Below are 21,640 nucleotides of genomic sequence, written 5' to 3' on the forward strand. Positions count from 1 at the left end.
GTGTGATCATACACACTTCACTTGTGTTTTGATTGATGTAAAGGTCGGCACAGCATATAATAACAGAACCCATAATTTAAGGTTAACTTTTCCATTCAATTTTAAAACAGAAAGCCTGGCCAAGCATAGGCTACATTTAACATTCAGGATATTTTGGGAAAAAAATCTGCTTTGGTGTCAGTACAGTAGGAAGTTACTCAGGCTCCAACAGCAACATTGTTTAACATGACATCCCAAAATAGCCTCCGCAGAGAACTACTCCAGCTGACGGCTCACTCTATACTCACAGCTGAATCTGACAACCCAGCAGCCAGCAAGAAGACCCAGGAGGGTGGAGTTGGTGGTGGGCATGTGTCCTTCTGGCACCACGACATGGCTCACTGGAGGAAGACACAAACACACACAGCAGCCAAATTGAAAAGGTACAAATGAGTTGTGCTCCACATACACAAACACATGCTGCCTGCTGCTGTCCTTCTGTGACTCTCAGCGACTCAAGACCGAGTGGCAGACTGTCCTGCTACACAGTGTTTATACGCATGTTATCAGCACAGATTTAGATAGCCCAAGTGCTACAAAGTAATAAAGTTATAACATGGTCAAAAGCGTATTAAGCCTTAATTTCACATTTCAGATGCTGCATTGTAGACACTGCTTTGATTTCACTCCCAAGTTAAATGAGCCGTGAACAGACTTCTCTAGCTCGAGAGAAAAACATTAGAGCACATCCTAACTTGTTCCCTGACATGTCTGCAGTTAGATGACTTCCCTGGTGATACTAGCAAGAGCTATGGGCTGGAGAGGACACCGTCTGTGGAGACTACACCATAAGCAAAGGCTCATAGCCAGACACTTTGTTTAAGTGTAAAGGAGCTTTAACTGCATGAAGACACATTCAGGGTGATATAGCAAGGCAAGGGTGTCTAATATCAAGTTGTAATATATTTATCTTTTTAATCAAATACATTGTCTGATGTACTTGAGCATTTAAATCCTTCAATGAGAGACACTGCTGCACAGCTCATGTGGAAAAAGAGAGTTCTTGCTGTATACAGTGTCACTGTATTAGTTGTGTCAGCATGCTGTAAAGCTGAGGATGATGGAAATGTAGTTTTGAAGGTATTTACTCAGAAACCAAAGTGCAAAATTTTGGGTTGATATACATAGCAAGACATTAAATTTAGCCATACTGTATGTGTTCAGTCCAACTGTTGTGCATAAAGTCAGACAAAACTAAACACATTTGAATGCTCTGTCACTCATTTTGACAGTTTTGTAATAGGATAACCAACCCAACTGCAGAAAAAGACTCATACTTAGGGTTCTGATTCCTTTTTATGCCCCAAATATAGTGCATTTCCCACTCAGTTAATATTTTGCTTACTTTGCCTGGCTGAACAGGTAAGCATACTGAAAATCTGTCGAACAGTACATGGCAACACAACAAAGGCCAAGCAACAGCTTATTTCATTCAAATGCTTTAGATGATAATTAGAGGTTAATTAAAATTTAAATAGAAGCTTATTGCCATTTCATTCAACAAGTGAGCATAGTTGACAAGTACAAAATGAGCATAATTATATCTCCGGGGCAAAACCTTCTTACATTGCTCATTGACCGTGGATTTGCGTGGATTTGTAGCCTTGAGTTGAAAATGTAAAAAACATTTTCTGAAAGCACAAACTTTCACCCCTCCAGTCAGAGGCGGGAGACTTGTGAGAAACACTTCTGCTTTTCATTAGTGCTTATTCATCACCCTGACAGTACCTCCAAACATTTTATGAGGAATGATTTCAATTACTTTTGCTCTCTGGTGTTCTTCCAGCCATTACTATGCAACAGTGATGGAACTGCTGTATCACAATGATGTATACAGCTCTTAAAGCACTTGTTAGTTACTGTTGAACCGTCATGAGTGATAATGCTCAAGCACCTACTGTTGGCTTGTACAATACAAAGGGGTCTGTCTAAGGCAGTAAAGCCTGTAAGGCTTGGCTCTGTAGGAAAAGGATCACTCAGATAAAAATCCCATCTCTATGGTGGTAGAAAGTACTGTATATAACAAACAGCATGACCAGGGAAAGAGACTACCTCATGGCTACAGATCCCCTGGGTGCTTGAGCCTGTAATTTACCCATCTAATACATCTTTCAGTTGAACAAAGTATCCAAATGATGGTTGATTACCTATCAGAGTGTTTGGCAGTGAACCTACCAGCCATGGTCCCAATATACCAGTAGTTGGCTGGTAGCTGCTGTTAATTTGCACTGTTGCTGAGAGCCCATGTGTCTCAAACAACAGCATTAAAAAGCAATCATATGCGATCGGTATTCTAAGAGGCTTCGCCTGGAACATTAAGGAAGTTTAAGCCCCCCGAGGAGGTGTTTCTGCAGCACACAAACACTACCTGAGCCAGAGAAGGTGTCAGCCATACTCCCTCCCAGTAGCTCTCCCAGTTTGGCAACTTGAAGCTGCTCTGGCTGTGACAGCTTGCTGGCCAGAAACACCACCGTTTCATCCCTCCTCACACAGTCGCTCAACTAAGAAAGAACATAAAGACAAGGTTTAGAAATGTCTAGGCCTATGATGCAAAAATGTTAGCACTCTGGGGTTAACAATTTCTAGAGATGAGAAAAAAATAAAATAAAATCTTCATGTAGACGTACCTTAGAGAGACTGGCTGACGGGCTCAGAGATGTGTTAGCATATTGGGTTCCTTCTGAGGCTTCCTGGAAAATCTCCTGCATCTCCACACTCACTGCGTAATCTACAGGCCGCTTTCCATACAGATTACTGTGAAGAGGAAAATTCAGAAAGATATTGTGTCAGTGTCCCACAGGAAGCATACACATGTGTATTTGTGCATTTGTGGCAGTGAAGCCCATCTGGTGACCAAAGGGGACAGTTAGACATAAAACTGATAAGAAACACATGACAGCATACTGCCAAAAAAATAACAAAAAGAAACAAAACAGAGTGATGCAACAATCTATTGGCCAGTGAACAGAATCTATATTCAACTTGATCAACTGTGACCACTGAGTCGCCGCTCAGTCTAGCTGACTCTGTGCCACTCATCTTTACATGCACGGTACAAGTGGGGAACTTTCTCACTATAGATTCTGTGACTTTTCGGACCCCCTTAGCAACTTTATTTCTAAAAAGCAAATAACTGTGAATTAGGTTACTTATTAAGACCAGCAGGCAAAGGCTAGAAATATTTTTAAATAATATGAATTGAAATTAATTGCCAATCACGCTGCTCAGCATAATGATCGTAACCAGTTCTTCTGTCTCTTCTTGCACTGTGTGCAATGTGGGGCAGGCAGCAGTACATACACAGTATAATAGGTAAATAATTAATTTGAGCATATAGAGATCTGTTGTACTTTTTTCTCTTTTGGGAAAGTGAAAAGTGTTAGATGAAGAGGGATATGCTGCAATTTATTTTCAGTTGGATTTTTTTTGTACAAAAACTCTGTCCAGTAACCTGGGGCACTATTTCTTTATTTTGAGTCTTTGTTTGAGTGAGAAAAAGTCTACTGTTTTGGTCTTGGAGAAAATGTAAAAGTTATTTATAGTCTGAACAACATGTTTTATTATAAACAATTGAATTTCTATTTAATAGCACCTCTCTAGTCTTTTGACCACTTAAAGTGCTTTTATACACATTCACCCATTCATATACACATCCATACACTCGTGGCCGAGGCTACTGTACAAGGTGCCACATGCTACTCAGCTTTCGACATTCACACTCACTTAAACACTGATAGAACAGCCATAGGAAGCAATTTGTGGTTCAGTCTCTTGCCCAAGGATACTTGGACATGCGCACTGGATGAGCCGGGGATCAAACTGCCGATCTTCCTACACACTGGGCCTTTGGAGGTTAAGGCTTGAGACCTTTTTTTGACATGCACATGAGTAGTTTACTCCCACCTCTGTTATACTGGGCCAGATTAAAATAAATAAATAATAATGTTAAAGAATAGAAGATTTTAAAGGGGGTATTGACATAGCCAGGTCTTATTCTCTGCTCGGTGCATTCGTGAGTCTTGCGGCCGTGACAGCAATGGGCTGTTTTATGTCTCCTGCAGACGATGAGATTTTTTGCAATCTTTTAAGATGAGTGCAAGCTAGACAATGCGGCATGGATCTTCATAAACTTTGGTACAACATCAAGGTTAATGTATGCTGACTGTGTGATGACATCACCTATTGAATTGCAGACTGCCACCTAAGTTCATCCACATCAATACGCAAGAACAAAACGTAGTTGGCGTGCGTCCTCCATCTACACTGCTGTAGTGATAAGAGGATAATGTAATCAAACATGAATGGAGCCCTCGCTATAGTGGCTTTTATGTGTGTTGAAAAACATCTGAAGAAGAAGGGGAGGAAGAGAATGTGGAAGCTGTTGTTGCTGGAAAAAAGTGGCCAGCTTGGCATGTCGAGAGCTCAAAGTATTTATTTGCATCTACTAGCATTTCGCATTGTCGTCATTTCATGCTGGATTTCTATTGGTTATTTAGTAGACATAGGTCGTGAGAGCAGTCACACAAATTTTCATCCCAATCTTCTGACACTGTCAGAATTTTATCGCAGGCTGTCTTTGCTCGCGACAACAGCCATCCGTTTTAGAGACAGGACCAAAGATAACACATTTCTTTAATGATGGTCATCTTTTGTCTGAGACAGCCCAAGTGTATACCAGGCTTTACATATTTTGAATAAACTTTGGACGCCAGAACAGACAAAAGGTCTCTGCCCAAGGATCTCAAACAATCATCCATTTCATACATGGCAGAAATTAATGGAGGAAATCATGCCTTTAACCGCATCATAATGTGCCAAAGCACACTGTTCTGGCCAGTGAGCAGTTAAGCAATATTCCCTTTTCAAGTTGTATCCTCTTGTTCCCGTCTCTTAGCAACTAGCAGGAGACTTAAATATTTTAATCCTAAATCTAACTAATTAACCATACTAAAACCAAACTGTCTCTGTTCTGAATGACTGCCAATGTGACAAAGCTTTCACAGGCACTAGCGCAGCATTGATGGTACTATGTGATAAGTCCACAGCAAAGTTGTCTCCAACAAGATAATCATTCCCTTATATCAATTCATCACTTCAACAATCGGTGCAAATTTGGTTTGTTTTTTTAATCACCGACCAAGCAGAAAAAACAACAAAAAAAAAATCAATATTTGCCAGTCCAGAGCTCTGAGAAAAACAATTTGGCGATGTCACACCCTGCTTGTTCTGTGAAACTGTGCGCCCGTGTGTGTCATTCAGTGGAGTATAATTGTTTGATATGAGGACTGAGCTGAAATCTGTGTTTTTCCGGTCATGTCATATACAACACACCTGATTCCCTGCCAGCAAAAGAAAATCTCATGATAGCACAACGTTACTGAAAAGTGCTGACTTTTTTGCACATACGCTTTTTCAGTGACATATATTCAGGGGTGAAAAGACAACATTTAGCTTTGAGTACAGCTATTTAACTCTGATACAAAATAACCCCTCAGTACAGGTTTGTGTAACGGAGGCTTAGCATCATCATAAAAGAGTTTCAAAGAGATGAAATTGTGAGCATTCCCTGGTTACAATAAGTATATTGAAGAAACACTCAAGAATGAAAAATGTATGTTTAAGTTTGAGAGACCTGCATGAAACTGAGGTCACCTTGAGGAAAGAGAGAAAGGAGAAAGGAATGAAGAAAAGCACACAGAGGAGGAGAGGAGACAGAGAGAAGAACAGAACCCAGCAGGTCGTCTCTAAAAGATTAGGCGTCAGCAAAGATAACACCTGGGGGACAATTAATAGGTCCACTGGTCCATAAAATATTTCATTTGGATTCATACACCTCCCCTAACCCCATATACACACAAATACAAACAAACATAAAATGTCCCTGACACTTATACATATGCACACACACAAGCTGGTTTATGCAGCTGCACGTGAGAAGAATATCTGAGGAAGAAAAATAATAAAGCGTGGAAAATTGTGCTGGAGGTAAAGTCACAAACACTCTCCCACAAGCCTCTGCATTAAGTACACAAGTGGGAGGAAGGCGGTGGTGGTTCTAGAGGATACCCACTGTAACCGTGACTCTTATTCTAACTGGGAGGAGGAGATTCAAATATTCATTTCCAGCTGAACACAAGTACAGAGTTTAGTTCAACATAACATAAATGCTGATAATAACTGTAGCCTTTTATTCTGCTCAATTACACAAACTGCTGCTGTACCTGTACAGTATGCTTTGAACACATTTCTACATATATTTAATTATGAGAATATCTATATTTCTGTCTCCATTTACTTTTCATCAAAGAACACCATGTGTTAAGATTTTATGAGGTCAGTTCAAAATTCAAGCTAAGCTCATCCACACCCAACAGCTGACAGAGCTTTTGAACTGTCAGCTCAGCAGTGTGTCTTGAAAGGAGTCATAAGTCTAACGACGGAAACACGTGGCGAGCAACTGATGAGGCAGAGGGTGAGGCCTGAATGCATTTTTAATCAAAAGGTTCATTAGCTACATTTCCTTCTTAAACAATCCACTCTCAATTCTGCCCTGATGGTCGGATCAGCTGGGTGTTCCAGCATATAGTTGATAATGCAGTACGTGACTCACCCTGTGCTTCCATTTAACTCTGTAGAAGTACTGTGTATTGCATTATAATTGTTATGCAGATGTAAAACTGTGTAACATGATATAGTCAGGAGTAGCACTTACACTGTGCTTGATGCTTAATTAAAAAAACCTAACCAATGACAAAGTTTTAAACATTGTCATTGAGTAGAAAAAAAGGTTAAAGGTCCAGTGTTTAGGAATAAAATATATTAAATACAATTATTTCATGTTAACGGTGTTGTAACATTACAATAGTGCCCGAATTGCCCATGATTTCACCTTGTGAGGGAGCTACATAACATCCATCCCTGACATCGGAAATTCTGCCATGGAGGACGGCAAAAAGATAAAATATTGAACAGCAATAAGAGAAAAGTATATACCTAACCAATGACAAAGTTTTAAACATTGTCATTGAGTAGAAAAAAAGGTTATATAATATATATATATATATATATTTCAGAAGCACTCCTAATCAACAGTCTAGCTCCAAAAATAAAAAATGAATACATGGCGGGCTGCGACAAATAAATGAATGCATGGAAAACCCTGGTGATCAGTAAGATTCATTCATTTCCAATGACGACATCAACAACAATAATATCATTTATTTTGATTTTTATCATCATTATCATTATCATTATCACCATCGTTATCGTTATCGTTATCATTATCGTTGTCGTTGTTGTTATAACAACAATAATAATCATAATGTTAATAATCATAATAACAACACAGATAAGGAGGAAGACAGAGGAAGACCTTTAAAAAAAATTATATGCAATCAAATCATTAAATTGGCCTTAAAAAATAACATTATTTTCCCCCATGGTTCAGTCGTAGTGTGTAATAATATAAATGCAGGTGCTAATTGGTAAATGAAGTTACTATCGCTGCTAACATTTGGTGACTTGTTTGACTCAGTGTGTAGCATAATTAGATTTAGTGTATTAGATTGGCGTGCCAGTACGAGGCGCACAGGTGATGGTAATTAATGTCTGTATAGATTTAGTGCTTCGGGCTTTGGATGGTCATTAGGACTGAGCTAATTCAAATATGTCTTGTTTTTCACATCTCATCAGCACAAGTTAATTTGCATGCTGTACTCCATTTACATGAACTTTATTAGAGGTAATCTAAAAGCTATAGTATGATAAGGAAAACAGTTTGCAATAAAGTACACAAAACAGCAGTAAATGTATAAAAAAAAATAATAATAAATACCAGCATGGTCATTTAAGTTTGGAAACATATGCTACCTGCTAACACCTTGCAGGTCTCATCTTGGCTGTCCAAATGTGCTGCATTGGTAGATATTTATGCTTACAGGACTGAGACTTATAGTCAGGAGTCCCGCTGTGCATGCTGTGCAGCTTCTCAGGAAATGCTTAAACCTGTTGTTTTTGAGATAACAGGGAATCGTCTACTGCATAAAAAGCATTAGTATTCACTTGAGAATTAGTCTACATTAAGACTTCCGTCAGTACTTCTAATAGCCTGCACAGCAAGTCAAATACTTTCGCTTGATAGAAAGTGGACTCACAGCCACTGATTTAGAAGACAGGCCAGCCAAAACAATGAATAAATGCAGTCCAATCATTCAAACCTAATGTGCATACACACACATGCACAGAGGAACAATGGAAATCTGCAAAACCTGTATTTCCAAACCCCCGAGCTGTGTGCCAATCATTCCATTAGGGATTGCATTGGCAGATGTCTTGGTTTGCCTCTTGTGGGGGTATATGCTGTGTGTGTGTGTGTGTGTGTGTTGTGTGTGTGTGTGTGTGTGTGTGTGTGTGTGTGTGTGTGTGTGTGTGTGTGTGTGTTGCGTGTGTGTTTGCGGCTGGGGGCATGGATTGCATTCATCTTGCAGCGTCCTGACAGACAGTCCCAATCGCTGTCTCTTGTTTGCCTTGCAGACAAGCAACAAGGTAAAGAGGAGAAAATGTAAGACTAAGCAATCGGGAGCCATCAAAGCAACAACACAAGCACAATGAAATGAAGGAGGGAGAAGACAGAGATGATTGGCATAAATGATCGCAGGGAGCATTAACAGACCCAACATACCGACCCTGATCAACTACTCTATTGATCACACTTATTAACCAGCATCCTCTGCCTCATTATGGATATTTGTGCTACGCATCTACCCCGCCTCCGCAAGCCACAAATGCTGATACGGCATCAACTGATTGACCAGCAACTAATCAGCGTCAGTCGATTTTCCTACATCCATCCACCTACATACTGCACCAGTGTACGCCTGTCCTCAATAATAAATGGCTGAATGCCTGGAACACTGACCAGGAAACAGATGATTTCTTAAAGAAGTGCAAAATGAACACCAGTCTAGAATGACAGGAGCTTTTCTGATGTAATGCAATGAAAATACAAAAGCCGTGCAATAAATATGGACTTACCTTAAATGTTCAGTTTTTGTTAGGATTTTTTACTTGATCTCAGTTGAAACGTGTTTGTAATATTCTGTTCACCTCATTTATTTACACTATATCACAAATTAATGTGATCCAATGCAACGTCACATACTACCTCACTGACACAGTCCTAACAAAAGTACCCAGGCTATTCTATTACAAATTCAACAGGGCCAGATTTTGAAAATCAGAATTCAAATTTTATATGATTTATCCGCATTGTTGTTTTCTATTATGTGAAACAAATAAACTAAACTAAACTAAACCAGTGTCAAGCAAAGCATCTTTGTCATTCATTTGACTTGAAGTGACCCTGTATAAGTGTAACTCTCTGTCTGCAGTATTGTATGCGGTATACAAGTTGTTACAAGTAAAAGGCTTACAGAATCTAAAATGTAAAACCAATAAACTCTTAAACTCTAAACTAAACTCTTAAGAAATACTTCACCCACAAAATCACCATTTACTAATTATTGATGCCCTGTTACCTGGAATTGACTTGAAGTAAATGGCGAACACATTTACCAGCAGAACTATAAACAAAACATCCTTTTGCAACCTCTAACACAACACGTGTCTTGCCTTTTCTGAATGGGACTAAAAGTGAAAGCATAAGTTTCACTTTTAGTCTCAAAGAGGGCTAAAGGCAAGACTTGGTTTATACTGCACGAGTCATGTGAGAGTTTGTTGAATAGATGGTTTGATAAAGTTCTGCTGTTGTTAAACATGGTCCCCTGAAATGTTTGCTCTTTCTGGATTCTTGGTTCACCGGAGGCAAGCAAGAAAAACAAAGCTTTCTTCACGAATTCCAGGTGATACAGCATGAATAATTGATATTTAAATGGTCATTTTGTTGGTGTAAACTTTCTTTAAAGCAACTTACAGTACGTTCTGCGAGGCTCCAAGCTGTAGCAGCAGTTTAACAATGGCTGGGTGGCCGTTCCTCACAGCATCGTGGAGTGGTGAGTCATTTTCATAGCCAGGCGTATTCAACAGGGCTCCCCTAGAGACCAACACCTCCACAACCGCCAGGTAACCCAGGTTACATGCTTCATGCTGGAACAAAGAGGAGTAAGGCTCAGAAGTCATCCTGCTCTGCTTTGATCTGGTTTTTTCTGTCACACTAAAAACACAGCCTTACTCTCCATATGCATTTTAGATTCACATCCATTTTCCATCACTGTAATATTTATGTTTTTTTCTAGTTGATACTATTTTAGTTGAGGTGGGCGCTTTAAAGAGTTCAAGTGAATTTGAATCTTTGTTCTGAGATGTTTTAAATGCAATGTGTAGTTCTTTCTCAGAGTGTCTGTAATATATACCAATCAAATATTAAAGCTTAATCCCACTTCATTAGTTCTGCTGAATTCAACTCGTACCCAGAAAGATCTGAGAAGAAAACTTCAGTATTATCTCCACATTCTTTTCTAAAAATTAAAATGATTGAGGGGTGTAGCGTAATAAAGAGTGTTTTTAAAGGTTATGTTTTATACTTGAACCTGAAGTTAATTTGACAAGGTAAGAGTGTGAGAGCGACTCCCTCTGGAATGAGCGAATGCAAAAACTGCCCTCTGTATTAAAATTTAGCTGTGATTCTTTAGACAAAAAATAAAAATGTCATGTTCCCAGTCTTCTCAGATACAGGTCTGTCAAATATGAAGAGCTTATTGGAAACAATTAAGATCAGCTGCAAAATGTCAAGACTGAAGTTTGAGTAGAGCATTTCTCGACAACAGTAGCTACGCAAAGTGCTGCAATAACACAGAAGCACGGCTCTCATCTGTTAGTTCTCAAAGGAATAAATGGCTTAGAGAGGACTTCTACAGTCTGTCATTTGCAGGCAACTTTGGGCTAAATTAAAAGAGCATATGCCTACATGTTTTTGGGGAAGCCTAGCCTGCATAAAAATGGCTTATAGTACATGACACATTCTGGAGAGCTTGGATCCTGGCATGACATTTGGATTTTACCAGCTGAGCTTAAGTCAACTTAAAGTCTTTGTGGCTATGTTTCTCAACAGTACATATTATGGTATTGCTTTTGGTTGCAGTTTGACGCTATTACATCAAAAACAGCAAAAAAAGCCTCATGTGAAGGGATGAGACCATATATGATTTTATCACAAATTAGACATAGTCTGCCAGGAAGCAAATATATATATATATATTTGTGGTCATGAGTATCCTCATCACTGTGATTAAATTAAAGAAAGAACATAACTTTGGTATTTATTATAAGAAATGTAAGATAAAAAGGTTTGCTTTAAGCACATTTTGGTAATTATTGGGATATCATGAATCACACTTATTTGGGCCACTATAATTGTAACATGAAATGTCATACTGTCCTGTGCCTACTCACATAGCAGAAACAGGGGTTAGGATACAGAAAAAATAAATGAATAGAGCTATTTAGACAAGAAAATTAAGCCTGTGTGCATATTCATAAAAGCAAAATAATATGCAATGACTGAGCATGTTGCTTTACTGGAGAGGACAATACAATAATTAGTTAATGACAATATGCAAATGTTGGTAAGAGAAGAAAAGCTACAGTGAAAGAGCATTTGTGTGGAAATGTTTTGCCATCAGTCTGACAAAGCACAAAGTCATTGTGTGTAAAAAATGCCAATGTTATTGACACAAAAACAAATCAAAAAGGAAAGATAAAAGCCCACCAGTGTAGTAAAACAATGTGTGCATTCTGAGTCACACACTTTTTCTTTTTACTTTTAGTAAGTACTACGGCTTCCCTTACAAAGGATGTACTATTACGTGCTGTACACACAATTGCAAACAATCAAGACATACTACTTCTTCATAAAACTGCACCCTGAACTCTGACCCTCTTTCTCATTCATCAATTACCATGGAGACAAACACCAAACGCCAAATTTGGCAGGGACAGAGAGTGCTCTGCTGTTTTACTAGCAGTAGTTGCGACTGCGTACATTATGGATTCTAATATTTTATATTAATTTAATTAGCCTACATAGGCATTTCACTCTTTTCTTTTTATAATCTCTATGACTATTTTGTACAATTCATATTACTGTTATTACCATCAAACTGGTCAACAGTCACTTTAATGCACTGTCATCCATCACTGTGGCCTCTGTCAGCTTTAAACCAGAGCTCAAGAAGATGTGACATATCTGCTGCTACACAGAGGATTGTGGGTAAGAATATGCAGAAAAGCATGCTGGCTTGCATACTGCAAAACCAGATGTTGTAGAATATCCTAGTATCTGTGGCATACTGCACCTGACATACTATGTATTGGTACATACTAAATCTTTTTCTTGCACACAGTAAAGTAGAGTAGTGTGGGTATTGCAACACACAGTGTGTTCATTTAACTACAACTGTTTGGTTGATGAAACATTTTGTCACTGAGTTTTTGCACACAACGATTAAAGATCTATTACTTTAGTGTATTAGTCTTACCAGAGGTGTCCACCCAGCATTATCCTTCAGGTTTGGGTCAGCCCCCTGGTCCAGCAGTTCTTTGACAGCCTCTACATCCCCCTGCAGGACCCAGAGAGAACAACAAACCCGAGGTCAAAACTGTAGACCTGTAAACGCAACCCCTCAAACACAATAACTGATCCTAGTGTACCAAAGCTCCACTGTTTATCAATCACACTCCACAGTGGGCCATTGATTACCTTGTCAGGGATCCAGAGGGGGATTACAGCTGTGTTTACAAGGATTACTGCAAGACAGTTTATTCTCAGCAGACCTGAACATGGCTGTCAGATCATCTGAAGACTAATACGTACAACTGAGCGGGGGCAAGAGGATGGAAATTCATTTTAACAGGCAGATTTTTTATCTTAAATGCATTTTGAAAGTTTGCACCCTGCAACATATGCATTTGTCTTTTAGCTTTTAGTGCTGTCACCCCACTGCAGTCATATTTTAAAATGTGTATTTTTAGAATGCAACAGAAATAAGGTCAATTATTTAGACACCACTGAACCTTTATAGCAGCTAGATGCAGCAGGCTCTCTCCCTTGTGGTTCCTCTTCATCACCGCAGGGCTTCCTGAAGTGGGACGTCCAACAGATGCACCAGGAGAACAGGGAGATTTTCTATCAACAGTTGCTCGGGCAGAGGGGCTGTCTCCTTGCTCTCCTCTGGAGTTTTTGATTCTCTTATCAAACCTGGGGCTAGCAGAAGATGGGGGATTGAGAACGGCAGGAGACATCTGTGATTTCCTCCCCCTGCCTGGGGAAGCCCTGGGCCTTTTTGGTGTGGTCTCCAAGGTGGTGACCTTCTCCTCCAATCTGGATCTCTTGGAGGAAGACTTTGGGGGAGACACATTTCGGTGTTTTTCAGGCTTGTCAGTTTCACTCAGTTTGTCATGCTGGTCGACACTGTCTGACATTCTCTGACCAGGCTGGGTTTGGTCATTCAGTACAGTGGTGCTGCCTACTTGGAGACTCTCCCTCGTGGTGCTTCTGTTAGGGCTGAGTTCATTAGCACTCCCCTGTGGCACTACTGGCTGAGGCTCGTCAGACGTGACAGCGGGGCTTAGGAAGGAAACTCTTTTACTGGACCTCCTCGCCCCTTCAGCACAGGGCTGCTCCTTTTCCTTCAAGGCATCTGCCTCCTTGGTGATCCCCCATTGCTGGTTTATAGCCTCCAGCCTGTTCTTCTTCATCTCCTGCTTGGCCCGTTTTCGTGTGGTCCTAGTGGCTCCTTGCACCTTCCTGCTGGCGGCATTTTTCTTAGTTGACCTCTTCTTCCTGTTTTCATTCTTGCATGTTTGAGGGCAAGAAGAGCTAGAATCTTGGGAGGACAAAGTGAAATTGAAAACTGACAGGTCCTGGTGTTGAGCAGTGAGGGAGTCTGGCTGTGCCGCAGCTGTTTCTCCAGAAGACGTGCTCTCCAGTACAGTGACCTCTGAAGGCTTCTCCACCATGCAGCGCACCTTGCGGCTACGGGGGCTGAACCAGATCTTGAAGTTCTTTTTGTGTTTAAAGACGGGGCTCTTAGGTTGTGTTTGAACCTTATCTAGAGAGGAGTTAAAAAAAAATAAAAATAAAAATAGTTTCAATAATACAAAAGTTCACCAGCCGCATGTGCTTGATTTTTTTCCTGTCAAAAAGGCTCTTTGTGTTTTAATTACCTTGCAGCTGATGAGATGTTGTTGAGATGAAAAAAGAATAACAAACCTTAAAATGATGCACTCCCCACTAATAATAACAATATCTGACAAAAGTAGTGCCCAAAAGTGCCCATTCAATTCTTAAATATTTCAGTGTAAATTCAGAAAGCACAACAAGCTGCACATTTGTTCACATTTAAGCTACAGGGCTTAGAAAGTTGCCCTGTAGTTCTTTGTCAAAGCTGAGATCTACTCGCAAAACTAAACACCACCATGGTTAATTGCATTGCATAATGACTGTCATTACCAGGATGCTGGATGGGCGATAAAGATAATAGAGCACAGGAACAAGCCACTAATACTGTCATTCAGGGATTAGATTGGTGGAGGAAAATGTTAAATATTTCAGTCAACAATTGATAGAACGGGGTGTGGGCTGATGAGCGTGGGGAGAAATCTAATGCATAAGGCATCGATTTGAAAAGATAACTTGTTAATTATGCTTTCAAGAGGCTACATTACAGCGTCCATCTACCTGGATGTTTTATGGGATCAAGCAGAGACTCCAAACCACAGAAGAGCTGTATGATGCTGCTGAGCTGCCTGTTGATTTGGATGTCCTTCACCCACGCAGGACTCTGGCACACCACGCAGCCATCTCCTGCCCGGGGGCCAGCACAGGACCTGAGCAATAAACATATGGTGGATTAAAAGTTCACTCCACAGTTCAGTAAGAAGAAACACAATGAGCTTTATCGATTTACCTTTAAGGCCATTCAGTCATGAAGAGAAGGAATAAATTGAGGCCATAGTTTATGCCTAAAGGGACATTAATTGCTGTCAAGACTTTTAACACTGTAAACCAAGCTTTGTCGAGAATTCAGTATTTCATATGCACAATAAATAATAGCAACGTTTGCAACCAAATATCCTAACTAACAATATAAATTATTTATTTAAATAAATAAGAACACATTTTATTCATATTTAATTGATTTGTTTAATTTAATACATTTTATGTAAAATGAATCTTCCTTATTCCTCATATGTATGAAATGTCTGTGACAATATGCTATTAAAGTCGTCACTTTGGCCTTAACACTCACATATTATTACTGACTAGTTTAGAATATTAATCTACCAGTAGTATATACTTAAAATTGTGTAATTATCTTATTTCATTTTATTTCTATATGTAAGGCATAAAATCGTACTAAAAACAAAACATGTCTCAGTGTTAATATTTTGTTTTCTATACGCAGGATAAGCATGATGTTGGTGTTAAATACAAAAAATGTATTACGGCAACATTCCCTTTAATTGTGCCAGTGGACCAGCATGCAAAATCCTGGCAGTATCACACCGAAATGGAATGGAGCCACAAATAACATTATTAGTCACAAATGTGTTTGACAAATAAAACTGTCCACTGTGAGACAGGTCTGTTGCTAAGGAGCATGTCAGAGTAACGTCCATTTGGCTTAGGGTACATTACCTGCACAGCATATGCTCGCACATTCCTAGACACACAGGATCCGTCATTAAATTTGAGCTGGAACAAGAGGAAACATTTAAAGTGGTCAGTACAGTCACAGTAGACAAGACAACCTCCACCAAAACCTCCAGCACTGGTGGTGCCTCCAAGGATAAGCACAGAGTCCACTCCTGTTCACGTTCCATACCCACAAGTGGAGTAATAAAAAGATCCATAAGTAGCCATTCATAGGAAACTTTAAAGGAAACTAATCAGTATCTGTCAGTGCAACACATGCAACTACCCATTTATGATCTGCATGCAATTTATATGTGGAATGATGTTTCTTTTTGTAAAGCTTCTCCTTAACTAATCAAACTTAAGACAGAGTATGAATGAAAAGCCATCTCAGGCATTTTTTAATACATTTTGGGCTAAATGCAACAAGAATCAGAGTTTACAGATATGCTAGTGGTTATGTAAGGCTGGAGTTTGCCACAGCTGTGCTTTCAGTTAAATGCTAACTCAAGCATGCTAATACGCTCACAATGCTAGCATTTTTATATTTAGCAGCTATTGTTTTTGCCATGTTCACCTTCTTCGTTTAGTGTGTTAGCATGCTTGCTAATTAGCACTAAAAACAAAGAGTACGTTATGTCGATGGGAATGTTGTTTGAGTGGTAGTATTTCAACATGCAGCAAAGTATTTGATACATTTTGACCTAGTGATGATGCAAGATGAAAGGACAGAATTAATCCTCTGGCAACTATGAATGTCTATCAAATCGTCCATACAACAGTTGTTGGAATATTTTTAATAACCAAAAAACTTAAGCTCCCACTGTACATCAATTATTTACGATTTTTTTAAAAAAAAAAACAACTCACTTTTATTTTAGATATTTTCAAAAGGACAACATTTTATACATGCTTTCATTAATAAATGGTGTCAAGTCTTAATTATAGTGACTCTTTTTTTCAACCAAAACTAACTCTTCAGTTTTCATTCCTTTAAGGGTCATTTTGACTGATAATTATAATAATTCTTTAATAATGTGATAATGCGAAACCGCAATATTTTCCGAGATGGTTATTGTTCCATGAAAATCTCATAGTTGCAACTCTACCCAGTTTATGCTCTATTTCCTGCAGATGCTGAGGAGAGTTAACCTCACCGTCTGTCCTTCTATAGAGATCATCCTGAGCAGCCTGCACTACAGTCTGATTTGGCAATTGCATCAGGTAGTGGAGCCAGCAGGGTGCATCATTGAAGTCTCACACCCTACATAGAGTTCATTTAGCATAGACTTTGCATCTGAATAGCCACCAGCAGTGTGGCGGACCCCTCCTACACTTCTCTTATAGACTCTTTACCCTCTTGCCATCAGGCTGGAGTTAATGGAGCATCCTCGCATCCAGAATGTGTAACAGCATGTTCCTTAACACAGTCAGGTTCAACATCCTGCAATGTCCCATCACTAAACCTGCATTTAAGCAACTTACCATTACAAAATCACACAGTAACACACACCTTTATGTGACTAATTTCTTATTGGGCAGTATCCTCAATACACTTTGGCTTTTATGCAACCCTGTAAGCTCTATTATATCTAGGAAATGTTTACATCCAGCTTTCCCAACCTCAGGCTACTCAAGCTGTTACGTGGAGTGTGTACTTTGTTTATCACATTGTGTCTCATAAAATGCAGCATTACCAAGCACTTGGCTGTGCCGCTGTGTTATTGTCGCACAGTGGTTTTGAAAACCTGACCTACTATAGCACATGCATATAGTTGGATTAAACCTGAAAATGACAAGCAATACCAAGAAGTTAGCTAACATTAGGGACTGTACTTTTTTTTTTAAAACTAAAATGGGGGGGGGGGGGGGTACAAATATTTCTCCTTAAGCCCCCCTGCCCTGTATGATTTGGGGGAAAACAGGACTCTCCCTTCAACCATTTCACAGTTTCTGGCTACAATAAATATTGTTATTTCATTTCAGATATTTTTAACGCAAAACATGCCTTTCAAATACACTTGCAAGGATATTTAACATGAATACAGAAAACAACCATGCAAAGTTAAATGTCCTTCGCCAGGGCAAAATTATTATATATTGCCCCTCACAAAGTAGTTACAAAAAAAATATTTGACGTGCTTCCCCCCGTTTGACACCATCCCGCCCTTCTCAAAAATGACGAACAGTCCCTTAAGATAGAAACTTAGCGATCAACAGGCAGCATCATATTATCTTAAACTCTTAATTCTGCCTCTTTCAACTATCTGCAACGGTGATTGCAGAAGGTACAAGTTTTTTCAAACATCGTTTGAAAACGTTTTTCAGTGTCTTTGCTTTTATGCGATACGATTTGAGTTCCCATGTAAAGAGACTCGTAACCGTAGAAAGAATGATAACTACCATTAGCTGTGCATACGTGAAGCATCGTCCTCTTGCATTTATTAACCAGTAAGTTAGTCTGACAAACAAACGTGTAGGTTACGTTAGGTAACGTTGCTTGTTACACAACAACGGACTTTTTGCTCGCCTCTAACACTGACTTACCATTTGGAGCAAAGCAGCAGTCGTCGAAAGTTCGCCACCGCCTCCTTTGTATTCTTCCAGTCCTTTGTCTGCACGGGGACATCATTATCCATGATGAAAATAAAGGAAATATGTTTCCTTAGCCTCTTCTGTTATCAATTCGCTTATGAACTAAGACTGTGAAACAAACCGAGCTTGCTTCCTGGTTACTTGCATCTCCCGCCAAAGCTTTGCGGAAGTAGCCCGTGACGCCTGTCATAACCACGGCAATGACGTAGTTCGGCACACCCCTAAACATAGTGGTATCATGGATGTACTATAAGGAGGAGTTGTATACGTTTTAATTTATTCTAAAACTAATTGAAATATAGGCCTACGATTGAACATGTGAGGGGAGGGGCTGGTACAAAACGGGGAGGAACTTCAAATATTTTTTTTCACCACTGGAGAGGATATTATGTTCTTTGATTTGGTTTAGTGTGTGTGTGCGAGCGCGCGCCGGGGGGCTAACTTTAAATTGTTGCATTGTCTGTTAATCTAACTACTCTCAGAACCCCCAAATCTAGGTTTTAAAGAGCATGCTGTTTTATTTTTATTTTGTTTTTTAATTGACAATATTACACAATTTATAATAGTGAAAAATATTTATTTGGAATATAGTTATTTATGGTGAAGGGAGGGTTATGCATTTTCCCCCAAAAATATTTTAAGCTTCGAAAATACATTTTTATTTATTTATTTTTTAAAAGCACACCCCAGCTAACCCCTTTTCTGATAAATAAAGTACAGCCCCCACCCAGCTTGATTTTAGTTATTGTCATTCAGCATGTACAGATTTGGATTTAAGTATTCAATTTGATTCTGATCTGGTGCACTGCAATTTATTTCTGTGTGATAGCTTGCCCAAATGTTGACACTAGTTTAGTGCATTACCCAAATATAGTGACATAGTATAAATAAAGATGCTTTTATGTGCATTAATATTAGCTAGAATCAAAAAATGTGAAACAAAATTTATTTATCCTGTCAGGCTGAATGTCACAATGTGGCTTCCACTCTAACTGAATATCCTAGGCCCATCCAGGAAATATTATATTTGCCATCATGTCATCTGTGTAGCTTATGAACAGTAGTAATATTCTTCAAAAAGGAAATGATAATGTGTGTTTTATTGTATCATTTCTATTTTAAATGTGGCCTATGGCTGTATCTCATTGGCTGTCTTCGCCTTACATTTTTATGCTAGCCTGTTCTTCTCATCAGGACACCGACTATTAAGAAAATAACATGGAGCATGATGAACTCCTACTCAAACAATGAAAATGTCATAAAATAAACTGGAATGTCATTAAAATAAAACATTAAAGATCTTAAATGTGATCCAAGCTAAAACATCACATAGGCATGTACAATAGGGAAATGAACATAAGTTGCATTTGAAAAATAGCTTTATTAGAATAAAATATATGCTTGATACATTCAAGACAATGTGGAACTGGTCCATAAGAAGGAAAAAAAAGTCCATTAAATATTCAGTACTTTCATTCTAAAAAGTTAGGTATGCCCTTAGAGGAAGCATTAATGAGTAGGGAAAAAGTGCATATTGAAGATGTTCTTCTGAGTATGAATATTTCCTTTTGTTAGCTAAAAAAATAACATCTGTAGACACGTTATATATTTACTGTGAGTGCTTCAAGATGATGTAAAATCATGTTTTGCTAACTTTAATGTAAAATGAAAAAGATTCTATATAGAAAATAGTGCCTTTAATTTGCTATGGTACAACAATCAAATAGTCAATAGTGTCCCAACCACAAAGAGGAATGAATAGCCAACACAATTATATTTGTCCTTCATAAATAATAAGGCAGTATTAAAGGTACACAGGCGTGTCACCTGTTGGATAGAAAACTTTAAACGATCTACTTTTGTCATCTGTGCATGTATGCAAATCTGCATGTGTCCTTGTAATATAAGATATCTTTCATGTGATCAGTGAAGACACTTTCAACAAAAATGGTTTAAACTGTCATGTTGCAGGTATACAGTATATTAGAGGCAGATTGCTATGATCAGACATTGTGTTTCATTTATAAGGGCTGCAGACAAAACAAGATCACAGTCAGCTCTACGTTTCTACTGCCTTTATGGAGTCCAGGCCATCACATTCATCTTCGCAGTTAAGTGCTACAGGTTCCATGCCGATGTTTCCCATGGCAAAGTTGATGAAGACCTGTGAAGGTTCAGAAATAGTTTAAGTGCAATGCCAACAGAAAAGATTTTTCTCTGATCTCTAATTTTAGTTTATCCGCTGGTCAGTTTCCCTTCCCAATCCCCCTCTCTTTATTTGGCAATGGTTTCTTCCAATCCCAGAGCCCCAGAAGGGCAGAATAGTTGAAGAATATCAGCACTGGCTGCATATGAAGCTCATGGATTCTCTCCCTAACTCATATTCCATTTATTTTCCCTCAGGCATATCCTCTGTCAGTTTCCCTCTGCCTCTTTTAAACTTTTTCAACTCAGTCTTCCACTCCCACTCAGCTTTCTTCTGTCCCTGCTTCCCCTCCCACCCTCTCTCGTCTTGTCTCATCTCCTGTCCCTTTTTTTCTGTCCCTCGCTGCCATCCACCCACCCCTACAAAGCCTCACACTAGTCCCCCCTCTCTCTCTGTTTATGTCCTGTCTATTTCTCTCACCTCATCCAGTGTGGTCTGGCTCACAGAGAAGTGTTTGATCTGCAGAGCATTCTTGTTGGACTCCAGCTGGTCGAAGATGTCAGCCACCCCTCCTGGTGCAATTGGTACGTGGTACTCCACCATAGAGGAGTGCTGGTCCTGTGTATTGAGAATAAATTGCCGAAGTAGAAGGTTATATATTCTGATATATGTTGTCTGTGTAACCAAAATTCTGTAAAACACATTAAAAGCTGTTTCTAACCATTTGAGCAGACATCACATCTATCAAAAAAAAAAAAAATTCCCAGCTTGCCCAGTCTTCACGAAATATTTAGCAGAAAAAAACATACATACAACTACAATTTTTTGCAAACCAATATATACTAAGTCTTCCCTCTCTTCTCTTCCAAGTACTCTTAACTACGTTGGATAGCTGGCGAAGCTCACCTTGAGATAAGTGCTGGGAAATCGACGCTGCATGAAGCCAGTGATTGCCTCTGCATCACAGGAGGCCTTAGCCAAGTACATCTTCACAGTGAACCCGCTGCCGAACCTGCACAAAGGAGATTTTACAAACAAAGCACTGTGTTATTACATGTCTAAGAGGTGGGGGTTAGGTGCTGGCTGTCTGTGTGTGTGTGTGTGTGTGTATGCATGCGTGCGTGTGTCTGTGTGTGTGTGTGTGTGTGTGTGTGTGGAGCAGGGGGTTGCATTGTTACAAGTAAAGTTGAACAATCAGTTGCACAAAG

At 39.2% G+C, this 21,640-nt stretch overlaps 2 protein-coding genes across 2 annotated transcripts in view; both read right to left on the bottom strand.

Moving 5' to 3' along the window:
* The window catches only part of bard1 (BRCA1 associated RING domain 1), a 28,764-nt gene extending 10,343 nt beyond the window's left edge, over positions 1–18,421 (bottom strand). The window contains exons 1-9 of the mRNA XM_042494865.1: positions 18,239–18,421; positions 15,695–15,751; positions 14,735–14,883; positions 13,069–14,105; positions 12,534–12,614; positions 9,971–10,143; positions 2,667–2,793; positions 2,408–2,540; positions 288–380 (exon numbers count right to left, since the gene is read on the bottom strand). Of these exons, the coding sequence (XP_042350799.1) occupies positions 288–380; positions 2,408–2,540; positions 2,667–2,793; positions 9,971–10,143; positions 12,534–12,614; positions 13,069–14,105; positions 14,735–14,883; positions 15,695–15,751; positions 18,239–18,330 (1,942 nt within the window). The 5' untranslated portion in view covers positions 18,331–18,421. The remainder of the gene's footprint in view (positions 1–287; positions 381–2,407; positions 2,541–2,666; positions 2,794–9,970; positions 10,144–12,533; positions 12,615–13,068; positions 14,106–14,734; positions 14,884–15,694; positions 15,752–18,238) is intronic.
* Positions 18,422–19,647: 1,226 nt separating this feature from the next.
* The window catches only part of abca12 (ATP-binding cassette, sub-family A (ABC1), member 12), a 78,059-nt gene continuing 76,066 nt past the window's right edge, over positions 19,648–21,640 (bottom strand). The window contains exons 69-71 of the mRNA XM_042494168.1: positions 21,339–21,444; positions 20,913–21,050; positions 19,648–20,450 (exon numbers count right to left, since the gene is read on the bottom strand). Coding sequence (XP_042350102.1) covers positions 20,346–20,450; positions 20,913–21,050; positions 21,339–21,444 — 349 coding nt within the window. The 3' untranslated portion in view covers positions 19,648–20,345. The remainder of the gene's footprint in view (positions 20,451–20,912; positions 21,051–21,338; positions 21,445–21,640) is intronic.

This window comes from Plectropomus leopardus, chromosome 10, assembly GCF_008729295.1.
Source record: "Plectropomus leopardus isolate mb chromosome 10, YSFRI_Pleo_2.0, whole genome shotgun sequence".
NCBI classification, from domain to species: domain Eukaryota; kingdom Metazoa; phylum Chordata; class Actinopteri; order Perciformes; family Serranidae; genus Plectropomus; species Plectropomus leopardus.